At 38.5% G+C, this 19,116-nt stretch overlaps 1 protein-coding gene across 3 annotated transcripts in view; it reads right to left on the reverse strand.

Annotated features, from left to right (window-relative positions):
- Positions 1-753: 753 nt before the first annotated feature.
- Positions 754-19,116, reverse strand: part of MYO16 (myosin XVI) — a 418,633-nt gene continuing 400,270 nt past the window's right edge. For 2 of the 3 annotated variants that reach the window (XM_064440435.1, XM_064440442.1), the window contains exons 34-35: positions 17,938-18,029; positions 754-1,626 (exon numbers count right to left, since the gene is read on the reverse strand). In XM_064440435.1, the coding sequence (XP_064296505.1) occupies positions 1,393-1,626; positions 17,938-18,029 (326 nt within the window). In that variant the 3' untranslated portion in view covers positions 754-1,392. Of the gene's footprint in view, positions 1,627-11,812; positions 13,046-17,937; positions 18,030-19,116 lie in introns of those variants that run through there. The other variant, XM_064440450.1, reaches the window with a different exon arrangement.

Raw genomic sequence — 19,116 nt, forward strand, 5'->3', positions numbered from 1 at the left:
TTTCCTGGATCCCAATAGGAATGGGGCAAACAGCCAAGAAGAGTGTTTCACACTGGCTCTACATACTCCAAGAATTTACAGTAAGTGGTCCCTAACAAAATACCTGTGTATATATATAAATTACAACTTTTAGTGGCAAAGCAGCGTTTGAAAGACTGCTGAGCAGTAGCTAACAAGTTTCCAGCAGCATGTTTTTCATAAATTAATATTACTGCTCAGAACTCATGTTCGCCAACTAGAATGCTCCGATTTCTGAAACCATTTCATTACATGAAATTTGAGGTATAAATGCATCACTGTACCACTATAAGGACATAATCCTTTGATATACCCATCTCCATAAAGCCTTCTGGCTTGTAACAGTAAATCACAGCCTTATTTTCATACCTCATTACCATTATGTATCTTTCCACTGACACCTGACCTTACAGATAATCAGGTATGAATTTCAAACCACACTTATAATTTAAATAAGTGCCTCATTATTTTACATAACCCAGAATGAAATAAGATTTGAGATGTAACTGCAGAATTCACAGTTCACACGTTCAGAAACACAGGTCTACTGAAAAGAAGTCATGCTCTATAATTCATGGCTTTGAACGGCATCGAATCACACCTGCATATAGGGGCTTTACAAGAATTTCAGGATCGGGCTTTAGAAAGGATATTGCAGTTCTGAAAAAAAACCAAAACAACACAGTGTTGAAACTGTTTGGTATGTTGTTAAAGATAAACTATGAAAGAAAAATGTGAGTACTGAATTTATTACCTGTATTTTGAAGAAAGAACGACAGCACCAATTGCATAAAGTTATAAAACACCAGTAATAAACATGTAAATAATCTTCAGGTTTGCAACGCCAATAGAACACAGACATCTACAAAGAAATATATATATGTATACATGTAATATAATAAAACCATTCATTAGGGAACAAGAAACATCATAGTTTTGTACTATATAAAACAGCTGTACAGTGTGCACACAGACCTTCCTAATCTCTCTAAAATGCCTGTCAGTCACTTCTCCCCGTCATCATTTGCTCAACATAGTTTCTTCATTGTCCATGGGAGAACTCTAAGTGACTGTCTTGTACTTTTGAACTAAGTACTTATAGTGCAGTTTGTCTCCATATATATACACACACACACACATATATACTCACAGATGCACACATATATGTATATGTGTATATATATGAAAGGAGCAAACACACACGTGTACCTGCACACACCACAGCTCTAAACAGCTCCTCCATCATGTGCTCTTGAATGAGTGCTTATAAAAAATCCCTGCATGCTTTGTGAAGGGAAGAAAACTTGCTGATTGTGCAGATTGAAATAATTAAACGGTTTCATTCCTAACAGTCTGCAGACACACACATCTGAATCACATGGTGGTATCCCATATGCCCGAAGAGAGTCTGTTGCAGGAGGTATCTTCTACCTTCTTCAGCAGCGTTGGCTTTTTACAAGGGGGTGGAGGTGGAGCTGTGATTCTTTGCTCAGTGTTGTGCAAGATTTGCTGCCAGTCTTCTCTCTCTTCACACAGCTTTCTCCTCCAGTCTAGAAGCTCTTGCAGGGCCACACTCTCATTCTCTGAAAGTCTAAGCTGATGAATAACCTGTTAGTAGAAATAAATAATAATAATAATAAAGGTGGGCAAAGTTAATTTTCCTGGCAGTGTAAAACTGTAATGTCCATACTGAATGATACTTCAACACAGGATCCACTGTCTCTTTTGTCATGGATCTAAACCTGTGGGCAGGGCAGATGCAGGTCCAGTTTTCTTAAGTCCTTTGTAAAGAACTCGGTGACATGTACAATGATGTATAAATAATGACTTTCAGCAAAACAACCTTCCCTTGAACTCATGAAATGTGTTTTATACTGCCAAGACCTGTGTGAGGAGGAAACCACCTTCTGCTCTCCATCCATTATTTGCAAAGAGCTCCAAGGAGCATTATAAGCTCATCCACACATTTTGGTAGGATGATAAACAGAAATCCTGACACTGCTATGGTGTGCCCTGGCTTAGCCATGTCAGATGGTGAGTGGCCGTGAGTGCTCCCATTCTAATATCTATAATTAAAGGAATAAATAGATGCATGTGGGTAAGCACTCAAGTTCTACACTTTGGCTGAGGGTAAGCTGCTCTCATTTGTGCCACAGCTGAAAGAAATCAGGTCAAATAACCCTGTTAATAATTTGAAGCAACTTTCTCCTCCAAAAGGGTTTAAAACTTTGTGCCTAACTCACTGCTCCATTTATCATTCTTTACATTGAAAATAAAGAAAATAAAGAAAATTACTGATTTAGAATTGCCTTGTTTCATTCTTATGTCTGAAAGTCATGGAACTGAAGTTGTATGAAGCAGGTGCCAAAAATTAAACAAATGGAAAAAACTCCTCTATGTCAGCAAGGGTACATGAACGCAGTCCTCTGAAACACACAAAACAGACTGGCTACAGTGATGAATAGTCCGTGTTTCTAACAGCTTAGTCTTAAAACTGTCATATAATACTGTTATACTCACAAAATATTCCTTTACACAGAGCAAATAGCAGCTGCAGGAGTAACAAGGTTTTGCACCTACATGTAAACACCCAAATAGCCATAACTGAGAAACTATAACCTGTTTTGCTGCTTAGAATTAGTAATGCTACTTGTCACAGGCAGGTGTTATCCTTAGAACCAGGGGCTGGCCCTTGTCTTCCTCCAGAGAATACATTAACAACTTAAAATATAGTTTCAGGCCTGAAACTAGTTATTAATTCATCTTGAAGTAGCCAAACAGTTCTGTACTAGATTCACAATCCACCTAGAAGAAACTGTTCTGTCCCATTTAACTTTTCTGTTCCAAAGATTATTTATTTGGTTCAAGTCAGTTTGAAGCCCTCATGACAGCACCAGTCCACGAAGCTATGAAGTCCACCCCACCATCCTTTAAGGCGTACTCAGCACCTATGCAGTACAGCAGCACCTAGAGCTATTCACTTGGGGGTATTCCATAGCAGAAGGGCCCTATCCAGGGAATATGAGCCAAACCCACTGTAACAGCTAATGGCCCACGGCCCTTACCCTGCTACCTTTTTAAGGACCTTAAGGCCCTTCTTAATGACCCCACAGGGGCACCTATAAGAGGCACCTGTGACATGACTAACATGCCCATATTTCACCTTGCACAACAGGCTTATGTGAGAAGTATGGCTATTCTTGTCAAGGTTGCATTTCTTGTCATAATGAGAGACGGCTGCATGCTAGTTACCATGATAAAGGAATTGATGTGCAGTGCCCTTACGTGCTCGTGAGACACTATGCACGTGGTCAGTTATAGTTGCAAGGAGGGCTGAAGGGCATTTTTGTCCCTGACAGGCAATGAGGTTCCCAGGGTAGAAGACTTTGCCATTTCTTGTGGCTCCTGCTGTTCCTTCATGGAATAGCAGGTACCTGGGTACAGAAGCTTCCACAGGCTTCACACTGCTGCTTCAAAAGTGTCTTGTGCAAGCCAGACCTTTTACATGTGCTGTCAGAGAAGGAATGAGCCCTTACATGGAGATGCTTGAAGACTGATGAGGAATCTGCTTAATTTCTGGTCAGTTGATACTTCAAAGACAAATGAATTAAGCTATATAATGCCCTAATAAAAGGAATTATAATTTCAAGTACAGCTGTAAATTCTGTATTTTTAAGAAAAAAGAAGAAAAATTGAAAGTGTTGGAAAGACTTCATTACAGTATATTTTGGTGCCATCCCAATTGCATACCACTGGGAAATCAAAAACCTCTTTGCTTTTATGTTTACCCAAAATGCAACCGAGCATTTCAGTGACTAAAAGGAAAATGAAATGTTCCACAGATATTATTAGAAGGATATCAGAGACTTCCTGTGTACCAAAACACATTACCTTTTCCTTTTCCTTTTTTTCCAGTGTCAGTAGGGAAGATGAGAAGGCTAATGAAAAGTTTGTAATTGGAAACAATTTATCAAGAAAGACAGGTCAGGTAGTTTAATCCTATACAACAAGTGTATAGTTTGGGAGGCACTGCGGCTTACCATGGCCAATTTCTATAGATTTTTGCGGATTTAAATTATGCGCATCACGCAGTTTAGAAAACAGGTAGATTAGAATCCAGTCTTCCCAATTTAGACGCCTTATTTACATCTAAATTTTAGGCATTTCAAGAACCTGTATGAGGCACATTTCTCAGAGAGGTGCTGGAACATACAAAAAGCAAGCTGTGTTAGACTGTTGTTGCAAGAATTTCCTATGAAAGGGTTTCAGAGATAAATAAAGACATGCCTGAACACCAGTAGACTAGTATACTTATAAGAAAACATATTTTGAGAAGCTGTGGTTTTGGACGTGCTCAGGTGACAAAAGTTTGATAACATGGCTCTAATGAAGGATGGAGGAATTTTCAGTTTTGAAAGATGGACAAAGATTTTGAATAGAGGCAGCGTCACTGCTATTCTAAGAAACGTAAAGGCACACAGGTGCAGGGTGAAAAGTGAGTACAATTTGCCTGGGCAAGGCAATTGACAAATGCATCCTATTTATAGCTTATAGGCACTGAAGAAGCTTTATTATCCCGACCCTGCTTATGCAAGCTGTAAATTAATGTTGGGTCAGCGGTTTTACTATAGAGCTCGTTTTCCAATGTAGAGTGGACAAATGTTGGTCCAGTCCACAAATAAGTGTACATCTTCTATTGCATGTTTTAAACAAGGATGGAAAAATATCTCAAATCTTTATTCATTATGAGATTGTTCTGGTAAGTAAGCTAGAAAAAGATTATATTTCAACCTGGATGAAGGGCATGCAATGGAAATGCATTGGAAATGAAATGGGGGAAAATGAACAAGAAATGGAACAGGTTTAAATGGATCTATTAATTTAATAAGATCTATTTGAATAACTTTTTTCTTTTGAATGTCTTTTCTCTGTTCCATTCATGATTAGATCTGTGACAAGCTAAATATTTATTATACATATTCATTATAGAAAAGATTTGCTGAATAATTTTACATGAAGCACAATGTAAAACAGCAAGCTATGTTTCTTCATTATTATTCTATATCACAAACAGGTATTTAGTGAAGGGTGAATGAGGTGTGTAGGAAGTAAATACTTTAAGGCTACTGAACTTTTCAATGAACACTGAACAAAGAACTTCAGCCATTAAGGGGTAGAGGTGGTACCAACTGTAGACCAGGATTTTCCTACTCAAAGTCAATGGTCAATCAGATATGCACAACATAGCATTTGGGCTAGACCCACTAAAATAGGTAGAATTTGAATACCTAGCATTTAACAGCCCTGCCATCTGGTGGAAACACCACCCCTGAGTTTGGTATCCAGAGTCCTTACCGAGCAAACAGGAAAAGCTGAGGTGTAAAAGGCAGGGGCACATAAGAGAAGAGCATATGGAGTTACCAAAGCTATTCATTGGAAATGGCAATGGATTGAAGCAGTTAAGCAACATCTTTATTTTCCACTGCAAAATATGGCAAGATGGACAAAACAAATCTGTAATGAGAAGCCCAGGGAAGAGATCCCAGAATTCGTTCCTCCCGCCCCACAGTCCAAACTATCAGACTGCAGAAACAAGCGCTCTCCTCCCGGCACTAGGGATTTGGGTTGGTGACAGAGCACCAATTGCTCAGTCCCATCAGGACATGCATGGAAGGACTTTCATCATTATCTAGTGGTTAGAGCATACTGGGAAATCAGAAGGTGTGGATCTGACTTTTCTCAGATTAAGGAAGAGACTGAGTTCCCTCATGCTGAGCGGACACTGCAACTACAAGAGGCGGACTCTGAGTGCAAGGAAGAAGGGCTTTGGCTCCTGTGCTTTGTGCTGTCCCTGTGTGATAAGTATCCTAAAGCAAATCCTTCAGAGTGAGTTCCTTGTGGTTTTAGCACACAAGAGATACTGGAGACAGAGCACTTTGGTTGTATGTTAGCAACCATGAAAATCTGAAAGCATGATTTTTCCTACCGAGTTATACACATTTAAGTATTGTACAGTCACTGGAGAATGAGCCCCTGTACTGCCTTCTGGATCTGGGCTTCTAAATTCTGCCTAAATTTCATTTTATGGCTTAAAGCGAACATACCGGATTTCAACTTTCTCTTAGGATCAAGCTGAGTTGCTATAAGATAGGTCAATATATTATTTTAATGATAGTCTTATTTATTAGGTTAGTTAAAAAGTTCAGCGAGTTTTTAATTATGGGAAGTTGAAGGTTTCATGTTTTAAAATCATTTGTGACAAAAGGTATGCCAGATAAAAAGATTAATGTGTCCAATTAAAATTAACTTTAATTTGACTTATTTAGAGATTTGGCTCTAGAATCTCAGGAATTTCATTTTGCATTAGAAGATCAAATGCTACAACTTTACAGAGGTTATTTTGTAACATTCAGAGGTAAAAAAGAGCTTATCTATTCGAGTGTCAAATGCAACAGAGTCTTAATCATCAAGCTATGGCTAAAGGACTCATTAAACTGTCTGCCAAACAATGATTTATTAATTTGCATTAGTAGATTCTTTTGAGTATTTCATCTCATTTTGCTCTCTCCCTGACAAATGTAGGGTTTACTTTTTCAAAAATATGTGTGTCGTACTCTAGTCATTTTTGATTGCATGGATTTTTCTACTACTATTGAACAGGAAATGAAAAGAAGTATTTAACTATATTCTTGGACATTAAAACATAAAAATAATTTTCTTGCACAAAATGTAGCTCAGCATGCTTTATTACTGTTCTATTTTCAGTTGCTTCTGTAAGTTTTAGTAAAATTCCTGAATATAGACATGTAAGCGCAACAGAAAACAGATTTTTAAATCACAACACAGTTTAAGGACATGTACAGCATATAAATCTGTGCTCCTGAGATATTTGCATGAAGTAGCTAGTCCACATTTTCCCTTCAGAGAAATATTGCCAATTACGTTCTTTAATAGATTTGTCAATGTTGGTGCTTTGAAGTAACTGTTAGTAGATGCTCAGGATTAATTATCACAGTATTATTATGTTTCTATTCCATTAGCATTTTAAATTTTTAGTAAAGTTGAGGTCCCACCATGGAATCCATGGGGAGATTGAGCCTAGAAGAGCAATGACTGCATCTGTCTAAAATTTGATCAGGATCTAAAGTGAATTATGCAATAAATGTAAAATGTTGATGACAATATTAGAAATGGAACTGCCTTGACAAAACCCATGTTTTTAATCTTTTCTGGTTTGTAGGCTGCCTAAAAAAGTAAGCAGAACAAATTTCAGCCAATAGGTGATCCAGTTATCTTTATTAGAGCTTTCAAAAGCAGTTCACAAACCCCAGTGGGTCTCCTGTGGATCATCAGTTTGAAAGACAGAAGTGATCAGGATGCTCTCACCTCTCACTTCAGAACTAAAGGCACAATTTCATTCAGGAATTATGGAAATAATTCATACTGTATGTGATTATTAGCAAGACCAACACATTTTTATTCAGCCTGTGACAGGCATGCATCTCTCTCAAAAAAATGTTTCTAAGTCACTTCAATGGCTTCATCTTTCTGTTTTCTTTTTGCATCTGATAAGCCTCTACACTGACTGCTTCCAACGTCACATCTTTTTTCCAAACTACAGCACAGGCACAGTGCAACCTCTCAAAAACCCCTGATCTTTCAGGATCAAACAGGTATATTTGTTTTTTTTTTCTGTGTCACAATAAAGCTTAAATCAGGAAAGGATTGCTTTTGCACCAATTCTTGAATGAAATAAAAACATCTGTCAGCCCACATGTTATTTACCAATACAATGCTTATTTAAAGATACAAGGGGAAAGCACACAGTAAACCAAGGGTGTGTTAAGAAGCCTAGGCAAGCATTCAACATAAATCAAATCAATATGTAAATTTGTGTTTGACTGGGAAACCTGCATTGGCCACGTAAGACCCCAGCAGGGAGTAGAGAGCAGCTATGATAAATGAGTTTACATGCTTCTAAATTCCAATTAAAAGTCTTCAAATACAAACACACCACTGGGATCCAAGCGGACTCATGTGATTGTCTTGTGAATGCTGGGACATGCAATTATTTTTTTTGCAAATGCAGACCCGCTTGACATAATAACTTGACATGTGGTATGCAACAATAAAGTGATTTTAGTTAATCATTATTCTAAACTGCGGCTGATTTTTCTTTGTCTTACAGCAACCTTACAAGCTGCAAAAATAAAACTCTCCGAATGGACGGCAAATGGGTTTGTTGGAAAGGAGAAAATGGCAAAGACGACAGGTGTTCTGTCTGGTGCAAATCTTGAACCGCTCTGGAGGAGGTATGCCAGCTTAAATAGAGTTAAACATGAGATCCAGAACCGATACATGTACATATATTGCATCTACTTTCTTCTAAGCAAGAAAATATTTTTTCCCTCTCAGTTAAAATTTCTTATTACATCAAAAGTATAAACTAACTTCAGAACAGGTGTCACATAGATGACATACCAAAGGAGGTTATAACTTTGCTTTTTTAAAAAAATTGGGGGTGATCTTAAAAGTAAATTTATATTTATAATAAAACTAAAAAGGGACTACATTTCTCAACAAAATCCGATCACCACAAGAGTCAGGAAGAAATGCTTTCCCATCTGACAAGCATTTTTCAGCTAGCTGGAGTTTTTGAGGGACAGATTTAATTTTCTTCCAAACATCAGTCGTGGGGTGATGCTGGAAGCAGGATATTCTGGTGTCAGTGACCATGCAGGCACAGGCGTCTTTGATTGCCCAGCCCAGCCCTCTGCTATCACATTGGTGTTTGGAAAACTCTCAAGCTTCATCCTAAAAAAATGAATTCCATGTTTGCTTTGGTTTGGCTTTCTGAAAGGATTTTCCAGAAAAAGTCATGAAAGAAAATCCCACCAAGGATTACTAGCTACAAAATGAACTCTGCCTCCAGAAGGCCCTTCCTCACAGACGCTGGAAACCGAGCAATCACACTAGCAAAAAGGCACCCCACATGTCTCTGCTTTCCCTAGGCAGCAGTGCCTTCTCGTTTTTGTCAGAAAGAGAACCCTGGGCTACACACACCTTTGGTGTGCCTCTGACAGAAGATTTTATATTCTTCATCTGACTGCAATTCTATTTCTGGTATAAGTTGTTTGATTTTCTCTCATACTCTTGGGGGTTCCTGGTTTGTTTTGTTTGTTTTATTTTGTTTGTCTGTTTTTGTTTTTTGGGGGGCATGTTTGGTTTTGGGTGAGGTTTTTTTTGTTTTTGCAGGAACACATTTTAGTTGTAAAAGCAGGGCTTGGTCTTCCATACTTTTATACCTTTCTCTCGGTGAGGTAATAACATGCCTGGGACCACAATATTCTCAATTAGGTTAATTATCTTCCATATAGCTTAGAGATATTTCAGCAGGCAAAGTTATTATATCTTTGCAAAATAAAATCGGTGCACAAGTCCTGAGTATAGCTGTAATGTGTAATCTGGCAGAAAATATTGGAACAAGGTAGGCAGTGTTCAATAATATATGACAGCACACGCCAGGCACTCTGCTTACCTGCTCTGGGAATACAGTTGGACAAGCCTATACATTCAAAACAAGGTTGTATTTTATTTACTTATTTGGATCTTGTGGGTTTCATTTATTTATTTATTGCTATTTGTTTTGGCTGCATTTCTTTAGCTGTAGATTTCTGATATCAGCTACAAAACGACACCTTCCCAGAGTGGCTAAAACATCAATATTGAAATAGACTGGTTTTTTTTTTTTCTCTGAGGTAATATTTCTCTTTCCAGATAAACTGACTACACAGCGCTCTTTAAAACCTTCAGAGCATCCTCCTAATTCGCCTCTGACACTTGAGAAAAAGATTATGTTCAGGATAGCAACTGTGCCTTTCTCAAGATGAGTTCTGAAAACAAATCAGTTATTGTAGGGGTCTTCAGAACAGCTGACCTAACAATGCTGATACCACTTTGCACATACTCTAACAAAAAACATGCGAAAAAACTGAATCATGTTGCTACCCCATTGATCGCTGCTCTTTTGTGGTAGTAATGGAGATATTTTACCCGAACTGTTAGAGACTAGTTTTGCTGCAATGTTTCTGAAGCGATTACAAAAGCATCAACTCATAGTTGCTAATGCTGTGCATCATACTTTCTTGTATAAAAACACTACGCTTATGGTCAAACAACATTAGAGGCAAACACCACTTAATTTATGGTCTGCTAGCAGTCTAAATCTCTGCTGATCTAGATGTAGGCAGCAGTGTGTGGCAGCAGCAGAACGAAGGGCAGAGGGACTCATTTATACTCTCTCATACCAGGCACTTATGACTAAGTCAGAAGCGTAGTCACTCTCCACAGGTGCTGTCAGTGGGGTAGTGGATCACACTCCCATTGAACTCAGATTTGAAACAGCCTTTTAAAGTGACGCATTGGCCATTGTGGCAGCCCAAGGGGAATAACTACACACTAGCCAAACATCTGGCTTAGGCAGAGGGATGCTTAGGAGGTTCTGCTCCCTTCTCCTCAACAATCACAGCCTTCCTCCAGGGGAAAATGCAATGAGGATGAGGCAGTGGAGACACAAAAGGGGCCTCAGATGTGCAGGGACATGGCTGTGGTATCTACTGGTTCAAAGAGGAGAACCTGTGCTTTCCTTTGGGAGGTCACAGCAGATAGATCTAGGACATACTTGCTGAGGAGGGGGACGTTAGCCCTCCAAAAGCCCTTGATACAGAAACACAAGATATTGTACCTACTGATGAATTTATACTATGCATTACCTCATACCATTTAATCTATGAGGCACATGTTTTTGACTGCAAGTCTTCTAAAAATAAAGCCACGTTGTGTTATAAGACCTGATTTTTGTCTGTATGTGGCATTACAAAGAGAATTCTTTGACATTACTGTCAAAACAATAAACAAAACACAATTGAGGGGGATATACTGATTCAGATCAATGATAAATATATAACATTCTATGCCCTCTCTTGGATGTTATGTGTTTACAAAGGCGTTAGCGATTTCTTTATTACAACAGACTTGTTTGATTGCCACGTTTTGCTTCAAAGATGATCAAAGATTACTTCCAGCTAATAGGCAAACATGACAGACATTAGTAACGAATGTTAGAGCCCAGTGTTTAGAACTGTGACAATGGGCGGGGGGCAGCAACACGTTGCATTCTTGACTATTAATTTTTTTTAACTTTTGAACAGAAGATGTGATTGGCAACAAATATTAAATCAAGTAGGAACAAAGAAGGCCCTTGAAACTATAATGAATATGCAGCTCTTTCTGAGGGAAGAGACTGCTGGAAGCAATGAGATTTCATGAAATAAGAGCTATGGCTTAAGCTATAATGAAACAATAAATACATTCTTCACGAATCTGAAAAGACATTTCCAATTTTTCATTGTCAGATGTTGGCTCCTATATTACTGCGATCTGCCAACCTGCACTATGGGGTTTAAACAAAATAGAAGAGATAAGATGGCAGATTTTTTAATATAACAATATGTGAAAAAATAACCATAATTTTTAATCCTACCTCTTTGAGCACGTGACAGATAAAATGTGTTTCAGAAATGGGTAACCAAAATCTTATGCCAGGGTGTATTGTATGTCTGATATTACTTAACCTACTAGGATGGCAAGCTACTTGCTTATTTGCGTCTTGTACTGGGAGTATTTCCATAGGACGCTGAATGCATATGACATCATCCGATTACAAATAAGCCAACATTCAGCCGTTAGGAAGCTAAACTGCACAAAAAGGCTTTACACCTTTTAGTGGGAAATTTTCAATCTTTCTTCTTGAGTGGCTGAATCTTCAGGAGATGACGGTTGCAAACTTCCTTGCATAGAAAGCACCCTATCAATGTAGGTGGATTATTACAATGATTTTTGTTTTATGGAACATAAAAGATCACATTGATATGTGTATGAAGATTAATATTATATCTGGAACTTCACATAGACTTTCTACTGTTTTACTCCTTAGTCCCTCTCTGTTTTTACTGCACCACCATGTGCTCTGTCCTTGGTTCTTCCCCTCCTGTTTTTCTTATCTTCCTTTTAGTTGTTTTTCTCACATCTTTTTTTTTCTCTTTTTCTTTTTTTGTCTCTGGATCTTCCTTTTTCCCTCTTTCTAAATCCCCTATTCTATTTTATTGTTTACCTTCTCTCAGTCATTTTATTCTTCCTCTAACCTTACTTCTCTGAATCATCCTTTATCTGGTGCTGTTTTACTCCCCACTCCCACCCCACACACATGCTTATTATCACTCTAGTCTTTAATCTGCCCCTCACTTCCCATCTGTTCATTATCTCCAGGCCGTCCATCTCATCCCGTTACAGACAGACCATGTTGCTTCTTGCTGCCCACATAAGAAACAAGGAGTCTTTTAGTTGGCCTGCTTTTCTTCATTCCACTGTATCTTTCTCACACCACTTCCCACTTTGTAGTGAATGATAATAGCAACTTCAAAATATTTTTACCAAAGAAATAAAAAAAATACAGCTCTGGATCTGTGGAAAAAAAAAAAAAAAAGACGACAGGGCCTCTTAGCTTTTGTGTGAGATGCCAAAGTCTTGCTTTTGTTGACTTTATTTTTCATCTTGCTGATGTTGCTGACATTCCAAGGAACTTACATATTTCAACAGTCTTTATGTTCTATCTTTTAAACATACACACTCATAGGAGCTATCGAGAACTGAGGAAGCAATAAATACAGTCTGGTAAAGAGAGCCAATTGGACTGGTTAAGGAACTGAGAAATGCTTCATGTAAAAACAAAAGAAGTGCACAGAGGTAATATCTTCTAAAAACTTTTTTATTTTAGAGGAGGTTTTGGTTTTAGACCCCGCCAAGCAACGTCAACATTTGTGGAGTCTTCAGTATGCTTTGGGATCACTTCCTGGAGTGTAACTGAATAGAAATGACTCTTAGTCATGACAAAATTTTCTATCTAAGCAAAAGCATGGCAGAAATGACCAGAAGAAACATCTGTTCCATTTTGGTGGTTTCTTTGCCTCTGGAAAAAAATTATGGGGTAAGAATTAAAGACTACAGATCCAGGCACATTTGGAAGTCCTAAACTATTTAAATGAAGCACTGAAGCAATTTGAAACAATAAGCATTTAAATAATTTTAAATCAGTAATTTTAAATCAAGTTTGGAAAAGGAAGTTTCCTAGTTTCTCCTGTTTGGGGAGCAAGAGGTGCAGCACAGCTACCAAAAGTTTTTCTGTAGAAGCTGAGTTAGATATAACTCAGTTAGTTAGATATAACAGCAGTCCTTGCAGCTGATATATGTGGGCTTAGTTACTAACAGTGAAGCAGGTTTTCTTGTAAGGGTAGATCAGGATATTTTTTCTTGCAGCAGCATTTTACTGTAGATTTCTAGATTACATTTTGAAGATTTCCTCAACTAGAATGCTTTGGTTTACAAGGAAAGCACAAAATACATGAAAGCTGGTGTGCTGGGTTGGTGAAAAGAGCATTTGTGTCTCTTTGCTAACAAATAGTCTTTTAAAGATCTACTATCTGAACAAACTAAAGCACGTGAAACTGCTTGGTAACTGGTTTGACCCCCAAATTCATGCTCCAGTTTTCATCTTTGAGGGTGGAGGTGATGCTACAGTGTTATATCAGATGTTAGGTTTATGTGGCACGCACTTGCAACCTATAGATGTAATCACTTGGAAATCTGACTGCAGTGCCACAGAAAAATACGAAGGACAAGGTATTAGTTTAAAAAACACATACTTTGTTGTTCTTTTGACATGCAAGACTTCATCTCTTTTAATGTAAGTTCTTTTATTTCTGATGAGACAAAAATCAAAATTTATTTTTAATACTCTTCCCCTTTTTCTAGGAGAATAGTGTAGAATTTTGTTTTATAACTTTCAAATGAGAAATACTTTATCAGTATTTCAACAATGTTTTTCAATTTTTGTCCTTTTTAATTTTGATGAAAATGGACACTTAAGTAACCATTGCCCTAGAAAAGTAGCATTTATGGGCAACAGTGAACTTTTGTTTTGTTTTGAGCAGCCTTTACTTTAAAAATGATCAGTTCAGTTGCTGAGTTCACACTTGCATGATATTTTATTCTTGGTAATTGCTTCCAAAAGTGCTTGATAAAAGATTGATCCTTATGATGTGTGTTGACAGATATTGAGCTGAAGAATTTGCTCTCTAAAGTGTGTAGGTTTGCAGTGTGCAGGAAGTATCAGGCAGTGATGCAGGTAATTATCACCTGATGTGACAACATTATGGTACCGTAAGTCACAATGCCTAAACTTTACTTGGGTGTATATGAGCCTTGAGATCGTGTGACAAAAATGAAATTAACTCATGCCACTACAGTAAGGAACTAGCAGGGAGATATTAAAGAACCCCATAAATATTAGAAGTCCCTGAAAGCTAATGAACCAGTTTCCTTTAGCTGAAATGACAGAGTGTCTGCCAAGAAATCCAAGGACCCGGTCTATGTTCCTCCCTCTAAAGCAATTAGTCAATCAGTACCTTCACAGATCTGTGAAACAATCTGTCCTGTTTCATACATCTGTGCAAGAATTACTTTAAAGTGATAAGGTTACTGCAGTGAAGCCTGGCAAAGACTTTTACAGTAGGGTTGTACGCTGTTAGAGTCACCAGCAGCATGCTAAGAAATGTCAAATGTCATTAAAACCAATCATTTTCATATATATGCCATGCTCTGAAAATGGTGAAGAACGCTGTTTACAGTAGGAATTCTCAGCCTTGTGAGCACAGACTTTTTAAAAGATTTTTTTTCTTTTTTTTGGGAGGAAGACTTTTTTCATTTTTCTTTTGGCAACACCATTTTGGAAGATGTTTATTTATTAAGGCAATTGTATCAAAAATCACAGAACTGCAGGTTTCTTCTCTAATCTTATCACAGTTCTTACTGATCTTGCATTTAAGGAATGTCCCTGCATGTAATTCTGAGTACATGGCATGGAATCTATTTTAAAGATTTGTGAAACACTTTGGCAAAACATCTATTTACTAAAAAGTGACATTTCAAAGTACCTAATTGCAATTGTGTTCAGCTTTTGGCAAGTAGTTTTGGAGAAATCAAAAATACAGGTTTGAAAATGGTTAAAGATCTGCTTCTAAAATGAAGCATTTAAACGTTGCAGACTAATTTCATATAAGGATACAGTTCCCATTTGCAAAGATAAGAAGAAGATAGATAATCTACCTAGTTCATTTAATTCTCCATGTACTGCGCTGATGTAGTAATTTAAACATGATCCTCCTTGGCTGCAGGTGAGCATTTTAGCAACAGATGGGGTAATGAGCTTCAGGACAAAAAACTCTCACTGTGTTAGGTTTATAACTGGAACAGTGCCTGGGACTTGGCTTTCTCATTCACTAGAGATGGCTCTTTGGTGACACTCATGCCTAACAAATATATGGTTGATCATTAAATAAGTAACAAAGATAGTTGAAAATATTTCCTTCGGTCATTTTCATAATCCCATATCCTCATCCAGTATACTGGTCTGGAGGTAGTAGACCTGTTCAACATATTCATCAGTGACCTGGATGATGGGACAGAGTGTAACCTCAGCAAGTTCCCTGATGACACCAAGCTGGGAGGAGGGGCTGATACACCAGAAGGCTGTGCTGCCATCCAGCGAGACTTGGACAGGCTGGAGAGATGGGCCGAGGGGCACCTCATGAAATTCAACAAGGGCAAGTGCAAGGTCCTGCACCTGGGGAGGAACAACCCCAGGTACCAGTACAGGCTGGGGGCTGACATACTGGAGGCTGCTCTGTAGAGAAGGACCTGGGATTGTTGGGGGACAGCAAGCTGACCATGAGCCAACAATGTGCCCTTGTGGCCAAGAAGGCCAGTGGTGTCCTGGGGTGCATTAAAAGGAGTGTGGCCAGCAGGTTGAGAGAGGTTATCCTCCCCCTCTACTCTGCCCTAGTGAGACCACATTTGGAGTACTGTGTCCAGCTTTGGGCCCTCCAGTTCAAGAGGGACGTGGAACTGCTTGAGCAAGTCCAGCAGAGAGCTAACGAGATGCTCAGGGGACTGGAGCATCTCCCTTATGAGGAAAGCCTGAGAGACATGGGTTTATTCTCCTGGAGAAGAGAAGACTGAGGGAGGATCTCATCAATACCTATAAATATCTAGAGGGTGGGTGTCAGGAGGGTGGGACTAGGCTCTTTTCAGTGGTGCCCAGTGACAGGCCAAGGGGCAATGGGCACAAGTTGGAACACAGGAAGTTCCACCTCAATATGAGGAAAAAACTCCTTTCCTGTGAGGGTGCCAGAGCAGTGGCACAGGCTGCCCAGGGAGGCTGTGGGGTCTCCTTCCCTGGAGATGTTCAAAACCCACCTGGACGCATTCCTGTGCCCCCTGCTCTGGGTGTGCCTGCTGAAGCAGTGGGGTTGGACAAGATGATCTCCAGAGGTCCCTTCCAACCCCTACCATTCTGTGATTCTGTGACCTGTATAAGTATTTTTTCACAATATGGTCAAAATATGTTTTGAGAGTCTAAGAGGTATAAAGATGGCAAAGATTTGTTACTGTGTGCAAGGTGGGTGTGTGCCTATGTGTGCCAGGACAGCTCTGACTTGCCCCACTTACATATCTGAAGAGGTTAGTGTAGTGCCGAGTGCTGCCTTGACCCAATTTTTCAATTCAGAAGTGCTGTATTTGTGTGCTTTGGACAGTGGGGCAGAAAAACGAAAAGTGAAGACTTTTGCAGTAGTTTGGTCACATATTTACTCAGTTTAAACACATTGGTGTTCAGAGTTACATTAAGACCAAATATGATGTTAAAGGTTGAATCCCACTCCTGTTGGAGTCAAATGGCCAAATACTAATTAACTTAGTTAGGGCCAGTATTTTGTCATAATGAAATTTCAGCTCTCCCTTGCAGACAAGTAGCTTTTAAATGTGATAAAGCACTTACTTTACCTTCTGGTAAAATAGTTTGGAACATTTGTTTGTACCATTGGTCAATGAGTGGTTTCTGTTGACGAAATTCCTCTCAGCTCCAATATATTTTCTCTTTGCACAATATTTGGCTTTACTGTAAAATTCTTACAGTCATGTCAAATGAAAAAAATTACTTGGGACTACCCTTTTAGAAAAGCAGACTGAAGACACAAAGACAACAGGAGAACACATAATGTCATTTAAGTGAAATAAAATTTCTTGAATGCCTTCATGCCTGAATTGGCTTCTTAGAAAGTAACGTGTTTCACATCATATTTAAAATGTTGAAGAAAAGAATGAAGAAAATACATTATGACAAATTGTATTCCTTTTTGTTCACTTAATGCACATCAAACTTAATTCTGTGTTGTTATTTTAAAGTGACATTAACTAAACAGAAATTTTAAAAGAACCGAAGTGAAAGTTTATGCTACCTCTATACCTATTGCTGTTTTAACGGATAGATATTTTGATCTTAATTTTTACTTATTGATATCTGTATAAAACCAGTGACGACCTCTTTTAAAGCCTTCATTACTTATATATACAAAAGGGTGATATAATTATGCTTTTATTCCTGTGAGGTTCATTATCATGCAACTCTTTCTAGTATGAATGAATGTCTTGAAAGAGATAACATCTTGGTCCTCTCAGGGTGAAGAGACATATTTCCTGCCTGAAAATAGCATCCTTGCAACCAGCAAGAGTATGTTTAATGAACTTTGAACTCTACTATGAGAACCTTTCAGGATGATTATTCTCCCAGCAAAAAGCGCTAAGAGCAAATTCATTATTGTCCTTAGCTCAATACAAACCTGTAAAAGAAGTTTGCATTTTTCAGTGCCAACACACAAATATGAATCAAGACAGATTTCAACATGCAGCTACTATGAGTTTTTTTCTCTATTACTGGTTCTAGTAGACCATCAGTGATATATTTACCTGACTAGTGTGGCTCTCCCTATGTCTTTGAATCGATGAGCCTGCTGTAGTGCTGGCTGACAGTCTTGAATATTCATTCTCCTCAGGCAAACCTAAAGCAGAACAATACTAATTTATAATCTGACATTTATGCATTAGCTGATTTCAGCATGAGATTCAAAAGTCCTTGACATGTTTTACTAAGAAAGAATGAAAAAATCACACATTTGCCTGGATATTTACTATTTCCATGCTCACTGAAACTGCAACAATTATTGTTTACCAAGTATGAATAGCATCATAACTATTCATTCTGGTTTACAGAAGGAGCAATTGTACTGAAAGAGCCTACAAATAACACATTACCTATACACTGGCTAGGGATTCCTCCTGCAATGCGGAAATCCCTGGCTTCTCTTCCTCTGGCTCCTTTTCATCGCAGAAGCAATGTAAAGAGAATGGGAAACGAGCCTGCAGTTTGCTTTCAAATTAATGTCTTTAGGTCACACGGGAAGTCAGCAGTAGGTCCAGAACTTACAACTTCATCTCCTCAGTACATAGATTTTTTGTAATTCTTGTACTTATTGTGCACTTTCCATGTGGGAATTAGCTGCCCAAAATTTAGCTGTGTAAAAGCCAGTCATCCAGTGTAAAAGAGCCAGGTAGTCTCCCTCTGTAGTCAAGAGAAACAAACATCTCTGCACAGTGATCCTAGAGCGAGGCCCACTGCCGGCGCTTCCCCATCACTTCTGCCAGACTGGGAAGACCACTCACATCGCACTACAGAGGATCTGAAAGGCGGGGTGAGGGGAAGCAAACGCAGAAGCAGAAACACAGTGAGTCCACAATAGGTGGTATTAAGCCCCACACAAATTAGAATCACAGACACCATGGTAGGTCTGGTATCCAGCAGTTTTGGTATTGCTTCATATTGCATATATTCCAAATTTTCATGCTACTACGGTATCCATAAACAGCATATCACTACTCCCTCTTTAGTCAACTGAACCGAGCTAGCCACCATGAGAAAAAGATTCATCCTGGTAAGAGATATGGAAGTTCAATTGTTCTCAGTAGATCACCTGAGATTTGCTAACTAGAAATGGATAATATCTAATCTGAAGTATTTGATTAGACTAGGCATGTACATTTTGTGTGGCTAAAACTAGGTAAGGGGATTCTGGGCCTCAATATGTAACT

Source organism: Phalacrocorax carbo, chromosome 1 (assembly GCF_963921805.1).
Source record: "Phalacrocorax carbo chromosome 1, bPhaCar2.1, whole genome shotgun sequence".
Classification (NCBI taxonomy): domain Eukaryota; kingdom Metazoa; phylum Chordata; class Aves; order Suliformes; family Phalacrocoracidae; genus Phalacrocorax; species Phalacrocorax carbo.